The sequence below is a fragment of the Gadus chalcogrammus genome, chromosome 6, assembly GCF_026213295.1.
Source record: "Gadus chalcogrammus isolate NIFS_2021 chromosome 6, NIFS_Gcha_1.0, whole genome shotgun sequence".
NCBI lineage: Eukaryota > Metazoa > Chordata > Actinopteri > Gadiformes > Gadidae > Gadus > Gadus chalcogrammus.
In genome coordinates, this window is record NC_079417.1 from 8,967,508 (window position 1) to 8,989,553 (window position 22,046).

The 22,046-nt window shown below is 44.5% G+C and overlaps 1 protein-coding gene across 2 annotated transcripts in view; it reads right to left on the minus strand.

The window, feature by feature from the left end:
- Positions 1-4,061: 4,061 nt before the first annotated feature.
- Positions 4,062-22,046, minus strand: part of hk2 (hexokinase 2) — a 37,553-nt gene continuing 19,568 nt past the window's right edge. For both annotated transcript variants that reach the window (XM_056591646.1, XM_056591645.1), the window contains exons 12-18: positions 21,562-21,681; positions 21,340-21,435; positions 20,745-20,844; positions 19,169-19,352; positions 16,739-16,894; positions 13,869-14,105; positions 4,062-12,785 (exon numbers count right to left, since the gene is read on the minus strand). In XM_056591646.1, coding sequence (XP_056447621.1) covers positions 12,641-12,785; positions 13,869-14,105; positions 16,739-16,894; positions 19,169-19,352; positions 20,745-20,844; positions 21,340-21,435; positions 21,562-21,681 — 1,038 coding nt within the window. In that variant the 3' untranslated portion in view covers positions 4,062-12,640. The remainder of the gene's footprint in view (positions 12,786-13,868; positions 14,106-16,738; positions 16,895-19,168; positions 19,353-20,744; positions 20,845-21,339; positions 21,436-21,561; positions 21,682-22,046) is intronic.

Below are 22,046 nucleotides of genomic sequence, written 5' to 3' on the forward strand. Positions count from 1 at the left end.
CTAAATAATTGAATAAAATCGATTTGATTTGTCTCTCCTACAGCAACTGGAGACCATGAAAATTCATTGGCATGGTGCAGCTTTCTTGGGCATTGTGTGATCTTGTATTTATTGGTCAATAATATCTTTTCATCCTAACAGAAGAAGGCTTAAAGGTCCCATGACATGAAAATCTCACTTTGTGAGGTTTTCTAACATAAATATGAGTTCCCCTAGCCTGCCTATGGTCCCCCAGTGGCTAAAACTTGCGTTTGGTGTAAAACGAGCACTAGCTGTTCTGCTCGCCTTTGAAAAAACGGAGGCTCAAGCGCGCTGATTTGGAATGTCTGTATTCATGACGTCATCAGGAATCTCAGCTCCTCCCCTTACTCTGCCTGGCCCGCCCAGAGACGTTGGCCCGCCAATGAGACTCGACCGTGCGAGCGCCACATGTGTGTGTGTGTGTGTGTGAATACACACACTGTAACGCAAGTGTTTCTTGTCGGTTCTTTGACGTTTCTTGTATTTTCACAACGAGACTGTCGTGGGGGTTATCTGAGCCATGGTTGAGAAGGAATTGGGGGAAAGGAACTTTGGTTTGACTCGCTGAAGTACATGAACTGCGACATGCCGCCGGTTGTCGCGAGGCACCATCGCCCGGCAGCGGGCAGCCGGCAGCAGGCAGCGCGCGGTTCAGTCGACTTCAGGTTGATGTGAAAGTGGAAGAACCAGAGACGTCGCAGAACCCGACAAAGTCGTTTGTGATTCATAATATCGTCTGGAGGCGCACACAATATGTTATATGATAATGATATCTATGTATTATATGATATTATTTAGATATAGAGCTCCGCCTCCAGGACTGTAACGCAAGTGTTGTACACTTCCTTGTTATTTGGATAACCGTTCTGCTGTTGGTGTGATGGCGCATAACACGTCGGACTCTCGTCTCTGGTATTTCTACAACGAGACTCGTATTGGGGGTTATCTCAGCCAAGGTTGAGAATGAATTGGGGGGAAGGAACTTTGGCTTTGACTCCCTCAAGAACAAGAACCACGACAAGGAGGAGAAAGGGATCTTGGCCGGGCAGCGCTTATGCACCTCCGCCTCCGGCGGTGGTCCCTCAGGGGGGCTTAAGCAGGAGACATTCGCCGCCAACAATCCCTTTCTCCTCCATGTCGTGGTTCATGTTCTTGAGGGAGTCAAAGCCAAAGTTCCTTCCCCCCAATTCATTCTCAACCTTGGCTGAGATAACCCCCAATACGAGTCTTGTTGTAGAAATACCAGAGACGAGAGTCCGACGTGTTATGCGCCATCACACCAACAGCAGAACGGTTATCCAAATAACAAGGAAGTGTACAACACTTGCGTTACAGTCCTGGATCTCTATATCTAAATAATATCATATAATACATAGATATCTATATCATATAACATATTGTGTGCGCCTCCAGACGATATTATGAATCACAAACGACTTTGTCGGGTTCTGCGACATCTCTGGTTCTTCCACTTTCACATCAACCTGAAGTCGAATGAACCGCGCGCTGCCTGCTGCCGGCTGCCCGCTGCCGGGCGATGGTGCCTCGCGGCATGTCGCAGTTCATGTACTTCAGCGAGTCAAACCAAAGTTCCTTTCCCCCAATTCCTTCTCAACCATGGCTCAGATAACCCCCACGACAGTCTCGTTGTGGAAATACAAGACACGTCAAAGAACCGACAAGAAACACTTGCGTTACAGTGTGTGTATTCACATTGATGTGGACGTTGAAGAACCAGGAACGTCGGAGAACCCAACACGGTCGTTTGAGATTCATAATATCGGCTCAAACAGCTTTTGGCCGTGATAATATATATTATATGATATAGATATCTGTGTAGGCTATATGATAATATTTAGATATAGAGCTCCAGGACTCCCGTGTGTTCTAGAATATTTACAGAACACGGCTAAAGGCTGTGTGCGCCTCGCCATTGCGATACATCCACTGTAAACAGAGCGCATGGTACCGTGGCTGCAAGCTGCTCAGGGCCACACCCCCACCCTCCTCCTCGACACGCCCACCGAAACAGCGCATTTGGGGGAAGCTCAATGTGCGACTGGCTCGGACTGGCTGTAACTCTGCACCACGGCTGAATTTCGGGAACGTCTTTGAATACTGTGTTAGTTGCCCACTAATACCTATATTAAAGAATACATAAAATAGCATGTCATGGGACCTTTAAACCATAAAAAAACAAATAATAAATTGATATTTGCAGACAAGCCTATCAAAAATATTGAATTTAACTGACCTTTCTCCCCTTGCCAGCTCCAGAGGCTCAGTATAATACAGATAACTATCGCATTTATATATTGGTCAATAATATATTTTCATCCTAATAGAAGAAGGTTTAAACTATAAAATCTCCCAAATATAAAAAAAAAAAAAAAAGCTCCCTGACTACCAGCGCCAGTATCCGACACCTCGACCATAACTCCCTCCCCCCTGGCATGCAATGTTGTTCTTATCCTGGACCCCATCCTCTCCTTTGATCTCAATGTCACCTCCATTGTCAAGACCTCCTACTTCCACCTCTGTCGCATCGCCAAAATCAGACATTGCCTGTCCCCCCCTGCTGCTGAATCCCTTATCCACACCTTCATCTCTTCCCGTCTAGACTATTGCTACTCCCTCCGCACTGGCATCACCTCTCATTCCCTCCATAGACTCCAAAACTCTGCTGCGCCCCTTCTCCCTCACACCCATTCTCTTCACTCCCCACTGTCTCCCCATCAAACAACATATACATTTCAAAATACTCCCCCTGACTTTCAAAGCTCTCCACGACCTGGCCCTGCCCTACCAGTATGACCTCCTCATCCCCCATCGCCCCTCCCGAGCCCTCCGATCGTCCTCCACTCTCACTCTGACCGTACGACCATCACTAAAAACCTTCGGTGTCAGAGCCTTCTCCAGAACAGCACCCCGACTTTGGAACTCTCTCCCCCACCCGGTCCGCGACTCTCCCAGGCTTCCCACATTCCCACATTCGTCTAAAAACCTTCCTCTTTTCCCAAGCCTATGACCTCCCTACCCATAACTACCCTCGTCCCCATCTATTATCACACTCCACCTTGCTTCTGTTCTCTTTTGTGCTGTCTTCCGCCTGTACCCCTAAATTGTCCTCACCCTTTTTCGTATTTATGTCTCAGTCACTGTAAGCGTCTTTGGGTCACTGGAAAGCGCTGTAGAAAATTAATGGATTATTATTATTATTAAACCATAATCAAAAAATAAATAATCAAATGATAGGCCTATTTGCAGACAAGCCTTTGAAGGCTTTTTTTTTGTTGAAAAAAAATAATATTTGAACTGACCTTCTTTCTCCCCTTACCAGCTCCACAGTATCAGTATAATACAGATATATATCTGTGTTGCAAGCTCCACACTAACAGTTACTATCCTGATTTATAATGGTGTTAGATGAAGTATGTTATAAAATTATTACAAGAACCGTGTCCTCAAGCTTTGTGTTTCAATCTATGGGTCTAATATGAATTATTAAAAAAAAGCATGTGTGTTAAAATGAACCCTAGACCGAAAATAACAATATTGCCGTTATTGGTGAGGAACGCAGGATTGGGTCTAAGCAGCACGAAGGAGCCGTCCTCGTTAAGTAGCAAGCAGCTCGGACTGACAAGAAAAGAGTGACTTGTGTTTGGCAGACACCAAAAGCTGACTTATTATACCACCAGGTGAGTGTGATTAGGCGTCACATGCCGTTTTGAAAATGTCCCTTTTTTGACATCGCAAGTGGGCGTGTCCACCTAGAATCGATTTTCAAAACTGCTTCTAAAGGCTAATCAGCCTCCCCAGGGGCGGATCTAGCCATTTTGGGGCCCTAGGCAAAATATAGACATGGGGCCCTCATTTTTGAAACATGTACACAAAACAAATAACCATCCCAATATTCTTAGAATCGCAATAAACCCATAGTGCACTGCCACTCAACTCTCCACAGTAAAATCAGTATAAGATATCTATATTTTTTTTCTCATTTTTTTTTTGGTTGGGGCCCTAGGCACTTGCCTAGGTTTGCCTAATGGAAGATCCGCCACTGAGCCTCCCACCTGGGGGTATAATATGTGGCCTTTCAAAGATAGCATCCAAAGGGGCTTGAGAGAGAGACATGGAAAGGGTCCCCGGATACCCCATGCAACAGTGGGAAGATCCCAGTGTGGTGTAAGCACACTGAAAACAGGCTTAACACACAGCTAGCCCCATGCATAGAATCTCTTGACCAGTGGGTGACTAGAAACCACATATGTTGTGACGGTTTGTCGTCACAACATACGCGGCGAGCTGTAACAGCTGCCACGTTGACTTTGATCGTGGCTTCTTTCTCTCTTTCACTCTGGAAGGAGATGGATCCTTTGCCACCGCAGTAAGATACCGCTGGATGGGCGTAACCGTTGGCACATGGTAGGCCGTCCGGACGGCGGCAGGGGTCTCGTTTAGTCCCCCTGCATGTCCTTCATCTCCAGGGCGGACGGTGGCCGTGGCATGGCGATGCCAGAGTGGTAGATATAACAGAGTGGCGACACTTCCATTGGACTCCGTTGTAGCGCCTACTTCCGGGGTATGGAGCCTCGAATAGTTCCAAACAACCATTTTACGGTGTAGGAGATCATTCATTTCCATTGCTGGCCGTCGAGTAACTTCTGAGGTAAATTGATTAAATAGCTACCTCTTTTGAATTGTCAACTGTCTATATTGTATCAGAGGCCCTTTATGATGCATATAGCCTACTGTTGTTTATTTGTAAATGCACAGCGTAATTATATAAATATTGCTAGTGCTAGTTTGTTAGCTCAACTTCGCCATCTGTGAAGGTATCTCCAGGGGTAAATTGATTAAATAGCTAGGCCTACCTCTTTTGAATTGTCAACTGTATTTTATTAGAGGTCCTTTTATGGTGCATATACTGATATTTATTTGAATATGCACGGCGTAATTATATATATATATTTATCTTGGTATACGACCGATTGCCTGCTAGTTTGTTAGCTCGACATCACCACCTGTGAAGGTATCTCCAGGGGTAAATTGATTAAATAGCTACCTCTTTTGAATTGTCAACTGTCTGTATTGTATCAGGACCTTTATGATGCATATACTGATATTTATTTGTATATGCAAAGCGTAATTATATATATTTTATATCTTGGTAGACGACCGATTGCCTGCTGGTTTGTTAGATCGACTTCGCCATGTGAAGGTATCTACACCAACAATTACGAAGTTCAGTAGTCAATCTAACTTTTATTTAGTTAGTTATTTATGTTGGATTACTAGGATCATTTAGGTTGATTTAAGGACGGGTTTTATGATGCGATAGCTAGTAGAAATAACTGTTTGTTTAATTATATCCTGGAAAGGGTGATGTTCAGCACATGAAGCCCTATAGATGCCGCCGCTTCAACAATGCTGATTATGATGGGTGAATTTAACCTGTATGGCTTTTTCGTTTTAACTTGTTGTTGACTGAATTGTTTCTCTTTCTTAGTGCCAAATGGATTATTTTTTGTTTTACAAGAGCCCTCTCTGCTCTCCTTCTCATTAATATTTCCTTTTCTAGTTGTCTTATTATGTCCTCCACAGTCACCCCATCAGTCCCTGGCAGTCTAGTCCCTGGATCACCTGCCCCTGGATCACCTGCCCCTGGCAAAGTGGCCTCTTGATTGCTCTCTCTGTCTCCTGTCATGTCCTTTTCATCGCTCTTGAAATCCACCTCAATTTCTCCCTCAATCTCTGTAACAATTACAAGGTAATGTTGCTGTTATATGTATTTTGCCTTTGCATTTGCAACTACTGTCATCTCCAATGTAAGGCAATGTAAGAAAATTAAATAAAGCGAAACATTTCTGTAATGTGAATTAAATCATCTGCCACAATCAGAAACCAATAAAATGTATAAATGGATCTACCGGCAATTGTTAATTGGGTAGAAATGTGTAGATTATCTACATTGTGTGCAAGTCCTCAGAGAATCCCTGACCTCTGGTTGTTTTTTTAAACTGAATGTACAAATATGAATTATGTAATCTCATTAGGAGTGTAGATTATCCTTGAATTACATGAAATGGGGAATATTGTTAGCTGCATGGATCATACCGAAGTTTAATTTGGCGCAATATGTGTGGTCCGTTGCACTTAGTTCTGGAGGCACCCTCACAGAAGGGGGTTTTCCTCCTCTTCGGCTTAGGGCAATGAATAAAAACTGTTGGGACTGCATCGGGCCTCAGCTTCAACATCCCTTCTCTTTTTGTGGCAGTGAATTGGTCATCTTCAAAGTGTACCTGTAGGTAGGCTTGTAAGATCAGTTTTTGACTGTTGCTGACCCCTGTCACTTGTAAGTTTTGACGGCTGACCATTGCCATCCATTTCTTCCTGCGCTCTTGGTCCTTGGAAGCCATACATGTGGTAACCCTTCTCGGACCGATTGGAGAATCCAAACGCTGCACAGCCAACCATGGTATGACCATTGATACCATTTTTTTAATTTCCTCAGGGCTATTAGGGTTAGGGTTAGTAAGTAAGTAAGTATTGTAATGGCATAATGTATAGTATATTTGCAACGTTATATGTCAATGGTTTGCCCTAAGTATATAGTGTTCCCTGCTGTGTCCATTGTTGAATCTGTTCACACAATCGCAATCACTTGTTCTTGTCACACTAATTGTTTAATAAAAAAAAATACTATTTCATTCATCCAAGCGTAATGAGTTGTTATTCTTTAATATATTTGATACTTTGTGTGGCTCATATCTTAAAAGGATCATGGTAAAACATCTTCAATACTTTGATTTCAATACAGATGTAGCGTAAAAGTTAAGGTTAAGCCAGTATGCTAACACGAACGTGAAGCTTTCCCTCAAACTTAAACGTATCCAAGTAATATTTAGAGATAGCTTTCAGTTGTCCCCCTACCACTCTAAATGTAAAACTGACATTAACAAATATGCGATAATGCCATAACAGTCAGACAAATACTTGTATGTGTTTTTTTCATTCATATTTACCATTCAATATTGAAATCTCTGCTGTCGTCCCATAGAATAACATTGACTGCGCGCCGTGTTTGGAACTATTGAGGCTTACATGAACCACGTGACAACCACGTGACCACCCTGTCGGCGAGATCATAGCGTGTCGCAACTCTCTCTATAGCTCTGGGCGATGCCCCTGATGCAGGCCTGGCGCCACAAGTGGGCGTCACCCACTCAGACGACCATCAGACGACCATCCACGCCCCCTGCAGTCACTTTTAATGGCCTTTGCGGAGGTCTATTTAAGCGATATCTTTACCATTGCCATAGCAGATTTAACCTTGGTTTTGTGACATTGTATTGCAGCTATGATAAAGTTATATAGTGTTCAAATAGCATTGGGTTTTGTCTGTTCTTGTGTATTGGCGGCGCACTATTTAAGTGTATGTTTGTTGTGATAGCAATACATTGGTGTTTGTTTGTCGGCGTACAAGTGTACTGCGTTGGGGGTTTGGTCACCCCCTGACTGATTTAAAGGTGTCATAATGTTCCACCAGGTGTGAGTGTGTTTAGCCGTAACAAGCCGTTTATAAAATCTGTCTCTTCTGACATCACAAGTGGGCATGTCCACCTAGAAGTGTTCTGGATAGATGAGCAACATTTGCTACAGTCCACTGGGTAGGCTGGTAGACTGATCTATCTAGGTCACACGCATAGGTGGAAATGCCCACTTGTGATGTCAGAAGAGGCAGATTTTCAGAACAGCTTGTAACGGCTAATCACACTCACACCTGGTGGTATAATAATGTCACCTTTAAAGATGGCGCGGGTCTGCCTTGATGACCGCTGCCTCGCCCATGATTTCGCCAAACAGGTGGGCGAAACAGTGTGGCTTTGCCGGGGAGGCAAAGACGCAGAAGCACGCGACACAGAGGAGCAGGAGAGGCCCTTTGAAGCTGAAGCTCTTACCCCTGTCCAGGTCGTCTCCACTGTCCTCCTCCATGACGAGTCGCCATGCCGTCAGATATATGGACAGCGTTGGCTTACCGCACTGAGGTTGTGAAGGAATGGCAAGCCCTCCACCGAGGCAACGGAAGAAATATTGGTTACTTGCATCTGCGAAATGAGCCAAAGAAGTTCTGCCCTGACAGACGGGAGATCTGAATGAATCGAGGGCTTGAGGTCAAGATCACAAAAAAATATTGAATCTTAGCAATAAGCCTTGTGCCCCAGATCTTTTCCTATATTGCAAAGGAGATTATTATGTATGAACCAGCCAAGCACCCTGCACAGTTCATAAGCACAAAGGACTCACAATACACAGAACCCCGTCAAAAATGAAATGTCAAAAGGAAAACTACAATAGCTATTCAGGATTAACATCTCTAACACAGCCAAAGCTGAACTAACAATTGTGGCTAGTCAGGGAGCCTATTATGATGATAATGCATAAAATAATGAATTTGGAAAAAGAAAAAGAAAATATATATACAGTCTTTCCTCCAATATCCCACAATGCTTAAACCAGGCCTCATTGAAAGGGAACATATTATACCACCAGGTGGGAATGTGATAAGCAATTAGAAGCCGTTTCTGCCTCTTCTGATATCACAAATGGGCGTTTCCACCTAGATGTATACAGATATTCAGATAAGCAGATAACAGCTTGTAATGGCTAATCACACTCACACCTGGTGGTAAGATGTCACCTTTAAGCTATCTATATATTCGACTTGGTGGAAACTTATGTTGACACCATGATCAACAGGACTGGCTGCTCGCTTCTTTACATGACATCCCTCTACCTTCTCATACATAGAGTGGAGCGGCCTGGGCGGTGGCTGTCCAATTAGCTAGATTACCCCCACCAGGCTAACCTCGTTCCTCGGTGACCTTAGAACAGAACCAATGTATCTATGCTTGAAGACACTGGTCAGAGATTTTTTCCATGATTTCCTGGGTGTGGCAATAATAATCATAAACATGCATTTGCCTTTGGATCGTATGTCAACGTTGCCACCATATCGGAGAGAACAAGACTGCCCTGTAAACATAAAGAAATGTATGAGCGACCTGCGTTTTTTTTTGGATATAAGCACCAATACGTTTACATTTCTCAACTGATTTCAAATAGCCTAGTCATTTAAATACTAAATGAAAAATTTAACTGAGATTTTAAACCTTATAGTTTTTATTTATTTAGAGAACCGTTCCTCCACAGTCGATTTGTATTTGTTTACAGGCCTACCGGTGTTGTGTCGAGATCTGTTTCCCCGTCGAGATGTGTTTCCCCTAGTCCCCGCCCCCGTCCGAAATGGCCCTCTGTTCCATAGGAAAGGAGGCTCACACATCTTTCAAATTCATACTGCTGACTTATTTCCCCACAAGAGATAAGTGCTGTGATTTTCAGGCTGATATCATTCAATTTGACCATTTAGAACAGGGGGAACGCATCCTGACAGTCATTATCTGGGACTAGGGGAAACACATCTCGACGGGGAAACAGATCTCGACACAACACCGGGTCTAATTGCTGGGCAATCAAGGGTCATGGTTTGGAACAGACTTCGATTTTGTCCCCAGACCCCGACAGTCTACATTTCCTGTGTGTTTGTATTGATTAGTTTATTCCAATTAGGCCTACTTTTATGCTTCTGGCTGGAGCAGAGTTACTAACACATATTTGCTCCGGAATCAATAAAGCAACCTGCTTGCGTGGAAAATGCCTTTTTTTTTTTATCAGGGTTTTGCTGATTAGTGCGAAGAAATTGACAGCGCAAACACTGTCGGTGGACTTAAGTGTTAATCACCGGCTCTCTCGCCAGACCTGGAAGCCCTTCCAAATCCAGCCTCGATAATCAGCTTGATGCTGGTCGAACAAGAGGGGGCATTTGTTTCAGGTTTCCAAGTGCGTCTGCCTGTTCCAGGTTCAGCCACTCATGGGGCTTTAATCAGAAGTCATTGTCGCTGGCAGACCTCACCATCGCCTCCAGTCTTCTGCCAGTCAGTGAAGTGAATCACATGAGTAACATTGCAAAGTTCATGTTGATCTTCAACAAAGATCAAGCCTAACCAATCAATTTAGACTTGAACTTCGTTTGAGTGTTCGGTTATGAGTTTAAGCATGATTTTAAGTATTGATCCCTTGCCCCAATGTTCATTTAGTCTCAAGTAATGTAATAGTCACAGTAGGTAGTAGGCATAGCCTATACCTTCTTCATCCGTTATTGTAGTTGGAGCACCTCCACAAAGAATACACTAAATAAGTCTAGTTACAATATGATATTAAATATAGTTGGCCTAATATTAAAGCAATGAGTAGGCGGTACTTAACCTCATTTTATAAACTGTGAAAAGCACAATAATTAAAGCATTAAATAATTAACAATCATTAAAGTATTATCAATGATACCACAGAATATCAGTTAAATCTTGGTATCATATTAATGATACCAAGCCAAATCAATTTGCAAGTCCAGTGAAGACCAACACAACAGAAAAAAAGTAAACGTTGGTCACATCTACATGGGTTTCTTTCCGTATTCTCCTTTTTGCTGCAATATATAAAACTGTCCAAAAAGCAGCCCTGTGGTTGGCTGTTTTTAAACTTTTCATACACACCTATCGGGGTTAAGCGGAGCTGTGGCAACAATCTACCAAAAAAGACATTTAAATGACTATGAATACAGAGATAAATGGTTTTATCGTCTTTGGGGAAAACCCATTTGAAAAGCTGACATTTCAGGGTTAAAATCCCAAACAAAACAAACCCATCCCCTGTCATCAATACCGAGTTAAAAATCATAGCCTATTGGTTGTAAGGTGCAGAATGTAGCCTACTGCATATTGCTTATTCTTTTATAACCGCTCATCTGGTCTTCAACCAAACCACAAATGACTCATTTCTAACACACATACACAAACAAAGTGGGAATACGACTTCCAGCGCTTTCACGGTGCACACATGCGAAGGTCGACCCCATGCGGAGACCTTGTATAGTCTTTTCATTTATTTCATTTTTACATTTATTTGCTTGACTAAATATTTTCATTTCGCGAACACAAAGCAAAACTTAGACCTTCAATAAAGAGCCGGGAAAATCTCAAGCTTTTTCTTAAGTGTGGAAGATGTATCTGTGTATTAAGTCACAGATCGCACACACATCAGATACGATCAGAACTATAGGTCACTCTGGGCAATCTATCAGGCTTTAGCCTGGGTATACCTATGCTGCCTTGCGCGCAATTTCATTTCGCGCTTCAAGGCAGCCTGGATTCCATGGATCAGATTTTCGCTGGAGATAGGGAACCAATCACAGAACTGGGAGGGACGGCAAGACGATGACGACGTCTACGCAACATACCTAAGCTTGTCGTTTACGGGTCCAAAATGGCAGCAGACGCGTTACCTTTCGATGCAGCCTTAGATAGTGTTCTAAGTAGTTTAGAACGCATGTTTATTTTGGAAAACATAGCAACTTTCGGTGTTGAACTCTTTCATTACCAAGAAGGATGTATTTGCCCTGCTACCAACAGGCTTTGATTGGCTATGAGCAGGGCTCTCAAGTTTTTAACTGAGTTCAGAGTGAGATTTTGTGGGGGGCGGGGGCAAAAGATGACGTCTGGTTACCCTACGTACGGGAAACCCATTTGATTCCTACCTGTTCCACTTTTAAATAGTGGCCCAAATTGGTGGCCGCTATCCTGGTATATTCTCTGCGTGATAAATACGAAGTGTGGAGTGTGAGCGTCAGCGTGTGCATGGGTTGAATTGCGTGTGTTTCACGCCGAATGCGAATGCGAATTTGAGAGCCCTGCTCTCAAGTCTCATGTAACTTTAGTAAATTTTAGCCTATATTTTGCTCAAGAAGGAACAGTTTTCACTTGAGCAAAATATAGGCTAAAGTTGCTAAGCCGGATAAGTTGCCGAGTGACCTATAGTTCTGATCGTATCTGTTATAGTTCTAAGAGTGTTTTACATTTGAGTTTGACGGGTTAGGCTACCTCAGTTGATAAGGTAGAATATAATAGGGATGGCAACTATGAAATAAAAACTGTTCCATTTGACAACATCAGAGGAACGAAAGAATAATATCAAATCAAGCTGCTGTTATCTAGCCGAACTCTGCGTGCGTCTCAGACACAAAAGGCATTACTCTATTTAAGTTAGGCCTCTGTAAGGCTTTGTACAATTTGTGAAACCTATTCATTACAGAAATTGTATATATTTGGGATGCATAACATATTGTATATCATACCGTTAGTTATATTTCCCATTGGTGATATTCTGACAGATTTTCCCTTCTAGCGTTAAGTCCTCCAAGTCCAGTTCTATCTGGCGAGGCAGGGTTTGGACGGCGGTTCCAAAACCGCCTTGCAGCATTTAATCTTGGGTCTTTGCCTCGCCCCACGGATGGGAGCTCTCATCTTTTAATCTTACACATTTGGTTACTCGCATCCAATGTCCTGCGAGTGGTTTCTCGCATGGTTAGGTTAGATCCGTACATACAGACCAGACACACACGGTTTGAGATGAACCACGTCCGTACTAAATATAACCGTCCCACAGAGCTGTTCTCTCTGCGTCTACCCTGGGGGGGAGGGGGAGGTGGGCAGGGGGTTGGTGTTCAGTGCTTTGCGGCGTCCCTCATTCTGCAGGCGACGGCAGTAATCAGCGCTGCGCCTTTCCCGCTGCCGTCCTCCGACTGCAGGAAGCTCACCTCGCAGCAGGGAGCCAGGTCCAGCACCGTCTCTCGCAGGATCCCAGAGAAACTAGAGGAAGAGAGGAAGAGAGGGAGAGAGAGGGGGAGATATTTAGGGCAAAAGATGCCTTTACAATGTACCCCATCTCTAGTGGTGGATTATATTATTGGTAACATACCCCATTACTGGAGAAGGGCATTTTCGTCGGCTCAGTAAACATGCCTTGCATTCACTACTAAAAAGCGGTTTTCGATTCTTAACTCAACTCGCTCAACTACCTCAGCTGGACGCCTGGACAATCATCACTAAGAACAAGCCATTACAGGCTAAAAACAGACATGAGCAGTCTGGCTCTGAACCGCCAGAAGCAAAGATTATACTGTTGTACAAATTAGGACATCTTGTTTGTGCCCGTTTGAAAAGTGTCAGGAAATGCATGAATGTGAGGCCAACCTGCATCGGATGGAATTTCATTCCTACCGTTTTATCAGCACAAAATAACATTTCAATGTAGATTTTGATAGGTTTTATATTTTGCATACTCTACATTTGTGTGTATGTGGGAGTTTAAATACTTAGAAAGTATGAATAGTAAGCCTCAGTAAGGCAAAATGACCGGTGTTCTTGGTGGTAGTATTGTTAGTGGTGATGTGGTGTTGACGTTAGAAGTTATGCTTATGATGATGGTGGTGTTGGTGGTGCTAATGAGGCAAATACAACATTTTATGTTGTACGTCCTTGCACTTAAAAACAGCATTGTGTAGCATCTTATCCTAGCTATCTTTGATGTATTCGGGCAATGGCTTTACCCAACAATTGTAAGTGCTTGGCACTTGGTTCTCTGAACATCCTTGCTGTATCGACAGCAATATATTGTTTCTTTTTCTACTGACAAATAATAATAATACATTTAATTTAGAGGCGCCTTTCAAGACACCCAAGGTCACCTTACAGAGCATATAGTCATCATAAATCGTTTAAAAAAAACAAGACATTGTGGAAAAAAAAATAAAAAAAATAAACTACTACTAATGTACTAATTGTAAGTCGCTTTGGATAAAAGCGGCTGCTAAACGCCCCAAATGTAATTTAAAGGAAATTGACAACGCTAGCGGCACTGCCCTCGGGGGCGGCGGGGGCGGAGCTCCTTACTGGGGGTGCAGTTTGTACAGCGTGCCGTCCACCCCCACGGTGATGCGCAGGTGCTCCAGGCCGCGGTTGCGCCGCACCTTGTCCACCACGGCGGCCAGGCCGGCGCCACAGAGCTGGGCGGCCCGCCGGGACACCACGCCGCACACCTCCTTCACCAGGATGCTGTCGTCGCACGTGGAGCTGGTCAGGCCCAGGTGCTGCAGGATGGAGCGCACCTGCCGCAGGGCCAGCCGGTCACTGGGACCACCACCAATCAGAGGGCGGAAGCGTCGGAGGGGGGGCGGGACGTTGGCAGGGAGAGAGGGAAGAAACCATGAGAAGTCGTACGTAGGGGGGGATGATGAAGAATTACATTCAGGGAATTAAATTGTGTTTGTTTGATTTGGGTTTAATTTATGTGGTGTGGCTGAAAACTGGCCTGTTGATCTCAATAAAACCACTGCCGGCTATCTTACGAAATCTATAACAGTAAATACACACAAGGGTCATGTACAACAAGAACAAAAGTGGAATAACTAGCAACACCCACCGGGCTCAAAGTTTATAATAATGCATACCACGGCCAGAAAAATTTCTAGAGGTGAGAGGAGTGCATAAACGCAGCTAGAGTCTCACTGCGCTAAACAAATGCACAGCATCCAACAACTCTCATCAGCTGGCGAGCATTTCTGTGAGGAAAAAGAACCCTGTGAACTCATTCTAATCATACATACGTGCTGACATAAGGCAGAGAGAAGGGAGAGTTTTTAAATTGGATTGCAATGCTAATCCCACTCGCACCTGATGGTAAAATAGTGGCCCCCTCAAGAGTCAATAAGTAATGTAGCAACATATGAACATTGACTATGAAGAAAAATTACAAAAAGGTGCACTCTCTTTTCTAATTCTAATTATAAGGTGTCGTGGAAATATCAATCATAACTATAAATATACAATCATATACAAATTATATTAACCTTGTTTATATAATTATTATGCACATTAGAAGGAACTGTATACATTCTCCCTGTACCTTAAAACACATCCCTTCCTCTCTTTTAACTGAGAGAGGTTAAGGTAATTCGGATTTGAGTTCCCACTGGAGCCAGTGAGTCTGGTATTGAGACCAGGCCAATCGACTGACTTCTTTGTTGTGTAAACTTGTTTACAGCCATGTCTTACAGACATGCATACATGTCCAATTTCCACCTATTGTATTACAAATGTACTTGGCCTTAGGTCACTCCCACTCCCTACCCACAATGAAAACGTTTCCCTATACGAATCTTGTTCATATATTTTCTCACTGAATGTATCCTTGGTAACTTTGCTGCCAGTACTTTTCCCATGATCATGCTTTAAGATTAAATTCAATATTTCGCTGTCCGACGTGTCCTCGAGAGAAGTTTCTCTTTATCAGAAGGATATAAATTACTGGAAAGTTACAGGCTAAAACACATTGACCTTGTTAATACGTGCTTATTGATTATGTACAACGCAAACTCGGCCCCATTCTACAGTACTACGCTTTGCCATGGCTGAACCTGATTACTGTAGGGATTAAAGGTCATGCAGATATTTTGCAGCAGTATGTCCCATAAGTTATCATTTGAGATGTCTTTAAAACTGCTGTTGCATCGACCATTATTATTAGATATAACAACAACTCAGTAGCCGCGTTTACATGGCAGATCTATGCCGCATAGATTTCTATGCCGCATAGAAAATGGTCATGTATACGCCTCATTCGGAATACAATTATCTGTTCGGCATAGATTCTATGCCGAATAGAATAGGTGGTGTAGTCCGTTTTAAATCGCCATGTATACACTTATTCCGCATAGATTGGGGTTTAACTTAGAGCAGCCGCAGTAGTTCGCAATTGGTCCACTGAGATCCGTCGGTACTTCTAAGCACACCGAACTTCACCGCTGTCAAGGAAAGTGGATTTATTGCCTGATTCACGTCTTTGTTATCACTCCGTAAAAGTAGTCCGGTAAGCGTGTCCGGTTGCTAAGCGACGGGACATGGGTGTTATTAATGAGGTGTCCGCGCGCGTCCGAGATAACTGTAAATGAGTAGGCTACTACTAGTACTTTTGCAGGCTGAACGTTAAAATACTTCTTAACTTAGAGAGATGGCAGCTGCAGTAGTGCGCAATTGGACCTTCGAGGATTCCTGGTCACTAAATTCCATTAAGACCACTTTCTCCCACCAGTCTTGGCTGCGGACTCGCATCCAAATTCCTCTTGTTTGCGGCGGAGCATAGGGTAAATATAAAGATCTGACGAGAAATTGACGTTGCTGCGCTGTCCTCCTCCTTCTTAATTGAAGGAGCAGGCAGAGAAAAGCTCTCATGCTGTGCTTTCATTAAAATCAAATTTTAAATCCCAGATAGTGATAAGACATCCATTATGTCGCCGCCGGTCCAGAGACGTGTCAGGTGTGCGCGAGAGACATAACGGACACTTTTGTTACTGCCATGTATACAGTACATTCGGAACACATTTTAGGAAAAGATCTATGCCGCATAGAAATCTATGCGGCATAGATCTGCCATGTAAACGCGGCTATAGATGTGTCCATGTAAACGCGGCAAGTGGTTCTGTCTCCTTCATTATTCTACAAATAAAGAATTGGAATCTGCCTACACAAAGAAATTATTTAGTAAGAGTGTACACACATAGCAGAACGCAATCTAAAAGTGATTAAGCCTGTATTAATTATTTTAGTACAAATTACCAGCGGCAGGATAGTAAACTGTGTAAACCCTAGCCCTCTAGAGAGGCCCAATGTCTGAATGTCCAGTAACCTTAGACAAATCGATAATAAAGATGGAATAGTTTTAATATTGAGCTCTTGTCCACGTAACCAACCCTAAAGAGGCTCACCTCTCGATCTGGGACAGGAACTTGGTCTCGAAGATGCCCCGTGTCTTCAGCCTCTCAGTAGGCTTGCCACAGAACAGCAGGCCCTTGGCGGTGAACTCCAGCAGCACGTTCCGCACAATCTCACCCAGGTACATGCCACTGATCATCTTCTCATACCTGAGAGAGAGACAGAGAGAGGGCAGAGAAGCAGAGAGACGGAGAGAGAGGGGCAGAGAGGCAAAGAGACATAGGCAGAGAGACAGAGAGGGGCAGAGAGACAGAGGGGCAGAGAGCCAAAGAGACAGAGCGAGAGGCAGGGAGAGAGAGAGAGAGAGGGGCAGAGAGAGAGAGAGAGGCAGAGCGAGAGGGGCAGAGACAGAGAGAGGCAGAGAGACAGAGAGAGGGGCAGAGAGACAGAGAGGCGGAGAGAGAGGCAGAGAGACAGGGAGAGGGGCAGAGAGAGAGGGGCAGAGACAGAGAGAGGGGCAGAGACAGAGAGAGGGGCAGAGAGACAGAGAGGCGGAGAGAGAGGCAGAGAGACAGAGAGAGGGGCAGAGAGAGAGGGGCAGAGACAGAGAGAGGGGCAGAGACAGAGAGAGGGGCAGAGAGACAGAGAGGCGGAGAGAGAGGCAGAGAGACAGAGAGGCGGAGAGAGAGGCAGAGAGACAGAGAGAGGGGCAGAGAGGCAGAGAGAGAGGGGCAGAGACAGAGAGAGGGGCAGAGAGACAGAGAGAGGGGCAGAGAGACAGAGAGACGGGCGAAAAGGCAGAGAGACAGAGAGGCGGAGAGAGAGGCAGAGAGACAGAGAGAGAGGGGCAGAGAGGCAGAGAGAGAGGGGCAGAGAGGCAGAGAGAGAGGGGCAGAGAGGCAGAGAGAGAGGGGCAGAGAGGCAGAGAGAGAGGGGCAGAGAGAAAGAGAGGCAGAGAGAAAGGGGCAGAGACAGAGAGAAGGGCAGAGAGACAGAGAGGCGGAGAGAGAGGCAGAGACAGAGAGAGGGGCAGAGAGGCAGAGAGAGAGGGGCAGAGAGACAGAGAGAGGGGCAGAGAGACAGAGAGAGGGGCAGAGAGACAGAGAGAGGGGCAGAGAGACAGAGAGAGGGGCAGAGAGACAGAGAGACGGGCGAAGAGACAGAGAGAAGCAGAGAGACGGCCAGAGAGAGGCAGACAGAGTGAGGGGTCAACAGGCAGAGAGGCAAATAGCGATACAGAAAGAGAGGGGGGAACATGACAAAGTAATGGTAAAAAAATATATATATACTATAATCCTAACAGCTTCTAGTTGGAACTTTGAGAATAGCGACTAGTGTCGGAAACCAAGTCCTTTTTGTATTGTGTGACTAGTTTGTCTAGTCACAATAATAGATGCCCTACACGTGAAAGAGCTCCAATGCAAAGACATACATCCTTTCTTCTTGAAGGACAACTGCTCCTTCAAAGTACAAGAAATAGAATGTGTTCTGATTTCACCGCCGACCCTTGAGTACTCCATGTACTCTTGAGAACACGCACATTGTAGCAGACAAGATGACTAATTGCATTCCCCGCGCCTCATCATAGATCCAAATGGATTGGGTTCTCTTTCCTTGCTTTTTCCCTGCCGTTGACAATATTTTGAGGTAAGGGAGATATGACGTCTTTACTCCATAAATGCACCAGCCAAATGTCCTTGTGCTATGGTAGAAAAAAAAATGAAGGATGGTATTGCGAGTAGCCTTAGTGCCTCTGTTCCATGAGAAGCAAATTAGTGTGCAGGAAGCTTAACGTGTAGGAAGCAGAAAGCGACAAGGTAGGATCATAGGTGACAAAATAGAAAGTACATATATTCCATTGCTTAGAACAGAGGCAACAGTACTAGGAAACCCAGACAAATCCTAGAAATAGCATGAGAACAATTAAATTGGTCCCTGCTGTTGAAAGAGCTCCAATGCAAAGACATACATCCTTTCTTGATCCTTTCTTCTCTCTGAGTGCACATCCCGGAGGCGCCCTCGCAACCTCACCACCCTGCAGGCTCACAGCAGGTTTAAATGCAGTTTTTCAATCGTTGGTAGGTTGTGTCGTGAACCATGATAACTCCCTCTCGGAATGTGATGAACCAGGCCTGACCCACTTAACAACATAACACTGCATATATAACACAATTTGGCTGCTGTCTTCTTGCACTGTTTTTATGCACTGTTTAAGCACTCCCTCATTTAAATATTGGCTTGTTCAGTATTCTTCTTGTATATTTTTATTTCCCTGCATCCCTGCACAAATTTAAATTTACATTATACCACCAGGTGTGAGTGTAGCTAATCACACTCACACCTGGTGGTATAATGTCACCTTTAAATTCCACAAGGTGGTGTGACTGAGCCCCTCCCCCCACTCTGGGGGGATTGAAGTGCACCGTCTCATATTCAAAACCCACGGCGGAGGAAACTCTGGCCCTCGGCCCTCCATCCTGTACCTTTGTTTCCCGGGGTTGTTGGAGCTCTCGTCCACGACGCGGTCGAACTCGGCGCACAGTTCGTCCAGCTCCCCGCCGTCCCCGAACGCCCCCCACTCCATGTTGACGCACATGCGGCCCTCGTCCCCCTCCACCAGCTCCACGTTCCGCACCTCCTCCATGTAGCAGGCGTTGGTGCCCGTGCCTGGTACCGCAGGGGAAGGATACAGTGTCGTATGTATCTCCAGCGGAAAATGTGGCTTCCAACCACAAGGGGGTGCGGGCTTAACCCTAAAGGCTCAGTTATGGTTCCACGTCGACGCAACGCGATGACCATTCAGACGCTTCGGTACAGTCGTGAACCTGACCAATCACAGCCCTTGCTGCTGCGTCCCAAGGTTAACATTTTTGGGAGGCGCACGTCAGGCCCTTACGGTTGACGCATGGAGTTTCCGAAAGGACGTAACGGCTCCGTAAACACCCTTGTGTTTCGTAGACGTGGAACCATAACTAAGCCTTAAGGGCCCAGTATACTGACTGAAAAGTGGACCCTCTCATTCGACCGTGATATTCATTGCAAATCAATAGAAGATGTGATCAGTAGCATCTATACAGTCGTAAGCAGTGGGCTATTTAATAGTGTGCAGCCAAAGCCGCCTGTCTGTGGAGCCCTGTTGAAAGAGACTAACGAACGTGTAGTTTATCTCAGGGCCTAAAGGAGAATCCTGATCGTAACATTCCATGCTCGTTATTAGTGTCTGAAGAGTGTCTGACAGCAAACAGGGCTACTTTAATGAGTTTTCTCCAAAAGTGCAATCATACAAACCAAGAAATGTAAAAAAAAACAGCCTAGGGGCTGTCTGATAATTAAAAAAACAGACTGAATTTGATTGGGCTGATTCATTTTAAAGGACAAAAAAAAAAAGTTTGAAAAAGGGCAAGATGGTAATTCCCTCAGACATCTTTTCTTTGGGGAGGCATTTGACTCAGGAGGTAGAGCAAGTTGGCTGGTAACCTGAAGGTTGCTAGCTCGATACCCGGCTCCTCCTAGCCTGAGAGTGTAGAGGTGTCACCGAGAAAGACACAGAACACATGCTGGCTGTCGCCTTGCATGTTTGACATCGGCGTCGCCATTGGTGTGTGATTAGTGCCCCGGAAACATTTAACTCTGGCATTGTGTTTTTTATCTCTCAAGCATTTATGATTATTTTTGTTTGCATTACAGTTTTAGAAATTATATCAGATGAGAACAATTAGGACATAAACACTCCATCTTCCTCCTGGAGCTTTGATGTGACAATCTATCTTCAATAAGTTAGTTATCGGCTTTTAGACAGGGCCGAATAATAATATCCCTCATGAATGGTGAAAATGATAGCTACATTATTATCTTCCTTTTTCTATTCACTCAAGTCTTGTACTTGCAGGTCGTAACGGCCAATTCATGTGCAAAGCTGATGTGGTGTGCCCTTATTTCCATCCGCTGTTCTTAGGATAATATAATTGACTGCAGGCATCACAGCAGGTGGCCTCTGCCCTGGATTGCGTGCTTATTATCACCCTCTACACTCGGCATGGCGCACCGTTGGCCGCTCACCTACGATGAGGCCCACCTCACACAGGGGGTCCTCGTAGCCGCAGGTCATCATGGTGCCAACGGTGTCGTTGACCAGCGCCACCACGTCCAGGTCAAACTTCTGTGGGCCGGGACACGAGGAAAGGCGAGTAAGAGAGATGGAGGGATAAATAGATAGGAACATTATTAATCCCCCGGGAAGGTTCCCTCAGGAGATTGAATGCAAAAAATATATATATGCAGGGAAATAATGATGTACAAAAGAAGGATACTATACATGCCAATATTTAAGCGAGGGACTGCTTATGCGGTGCATAAAAACAGTGTGAGAAAACAGTATAACAAACAGCCAAGCTGTGGTTGATATGCATTGTTATGTTATGTAGTGGGTGTAGTGTTATGGGCGGGAGGTACACTTTCTAATTGGTAGCACGGTTGCTCCCAGCTACAATTGTTTTTTTGGATAAATTAGGTTAGTCCAAGTTGAACCATAATGTAAAAATGATCCACCACCACCACATTAGCGGCAGCCGTCCATCTGCTTTATGAAAAGGGCCAGAGCGAATAAAACATTCTGAAGAATCTTCCAAGGCAATACGTGAAGCTGTGAGCAGACCTCTTTACGTCGAATGGCGTCTTTCAGCAAGGTGACCACGTCCTCCCCCTCACAGCCCGTCGCCTTGAATCCCTTTGTCCATCTCAGAAGGATTCCCTTAGTGTGTTGGACAGAGACGCTGAGATTATGTAGTGTTTGGCCTTCATGGTTGCAACAATATATTCAAAGAAAGAATGCATGATGGGGTCAACATCCACCGGGGTGGATGATCGGGTGCATTACCTGGTCAAGTTGTCTTTGTTGACAGGGGAAGGAGAAGGTGAAGCCCAGGGGAAGGACAGCCCCTTTCATTCCCATGTACTCCAAGAAGTCCGCAATGCACTGGACGATATGGTCGAAGAGCTAGGACGACAAATACAGATGAGCGCACGCACGCACGCACGCACGCACACACACACACTCTCTCGATTCATGTTAGGAAGTAACCCATTTCATAAATGATAAATGTTTAATATATTTGTTTATTTAATCTATTTATTTTCTATTTTTTGTAAATATGCATTATGTAAATATGTATGTTTAGGGAGAAAGATAAGTTAGGTAGTTAATTGAGTAGTGAGGAAGGGGTAGGTTTAAATAAGCATATGCTTCATCCCACTCCTTTTCGGACATAATTTGACTATTTCTATTGTTGTTTTGACTATTGTCATTGGTTTTGTTTGTTTGTCAGATTATATACTCGAACATGTTCGAAATAAAAAAGCAAA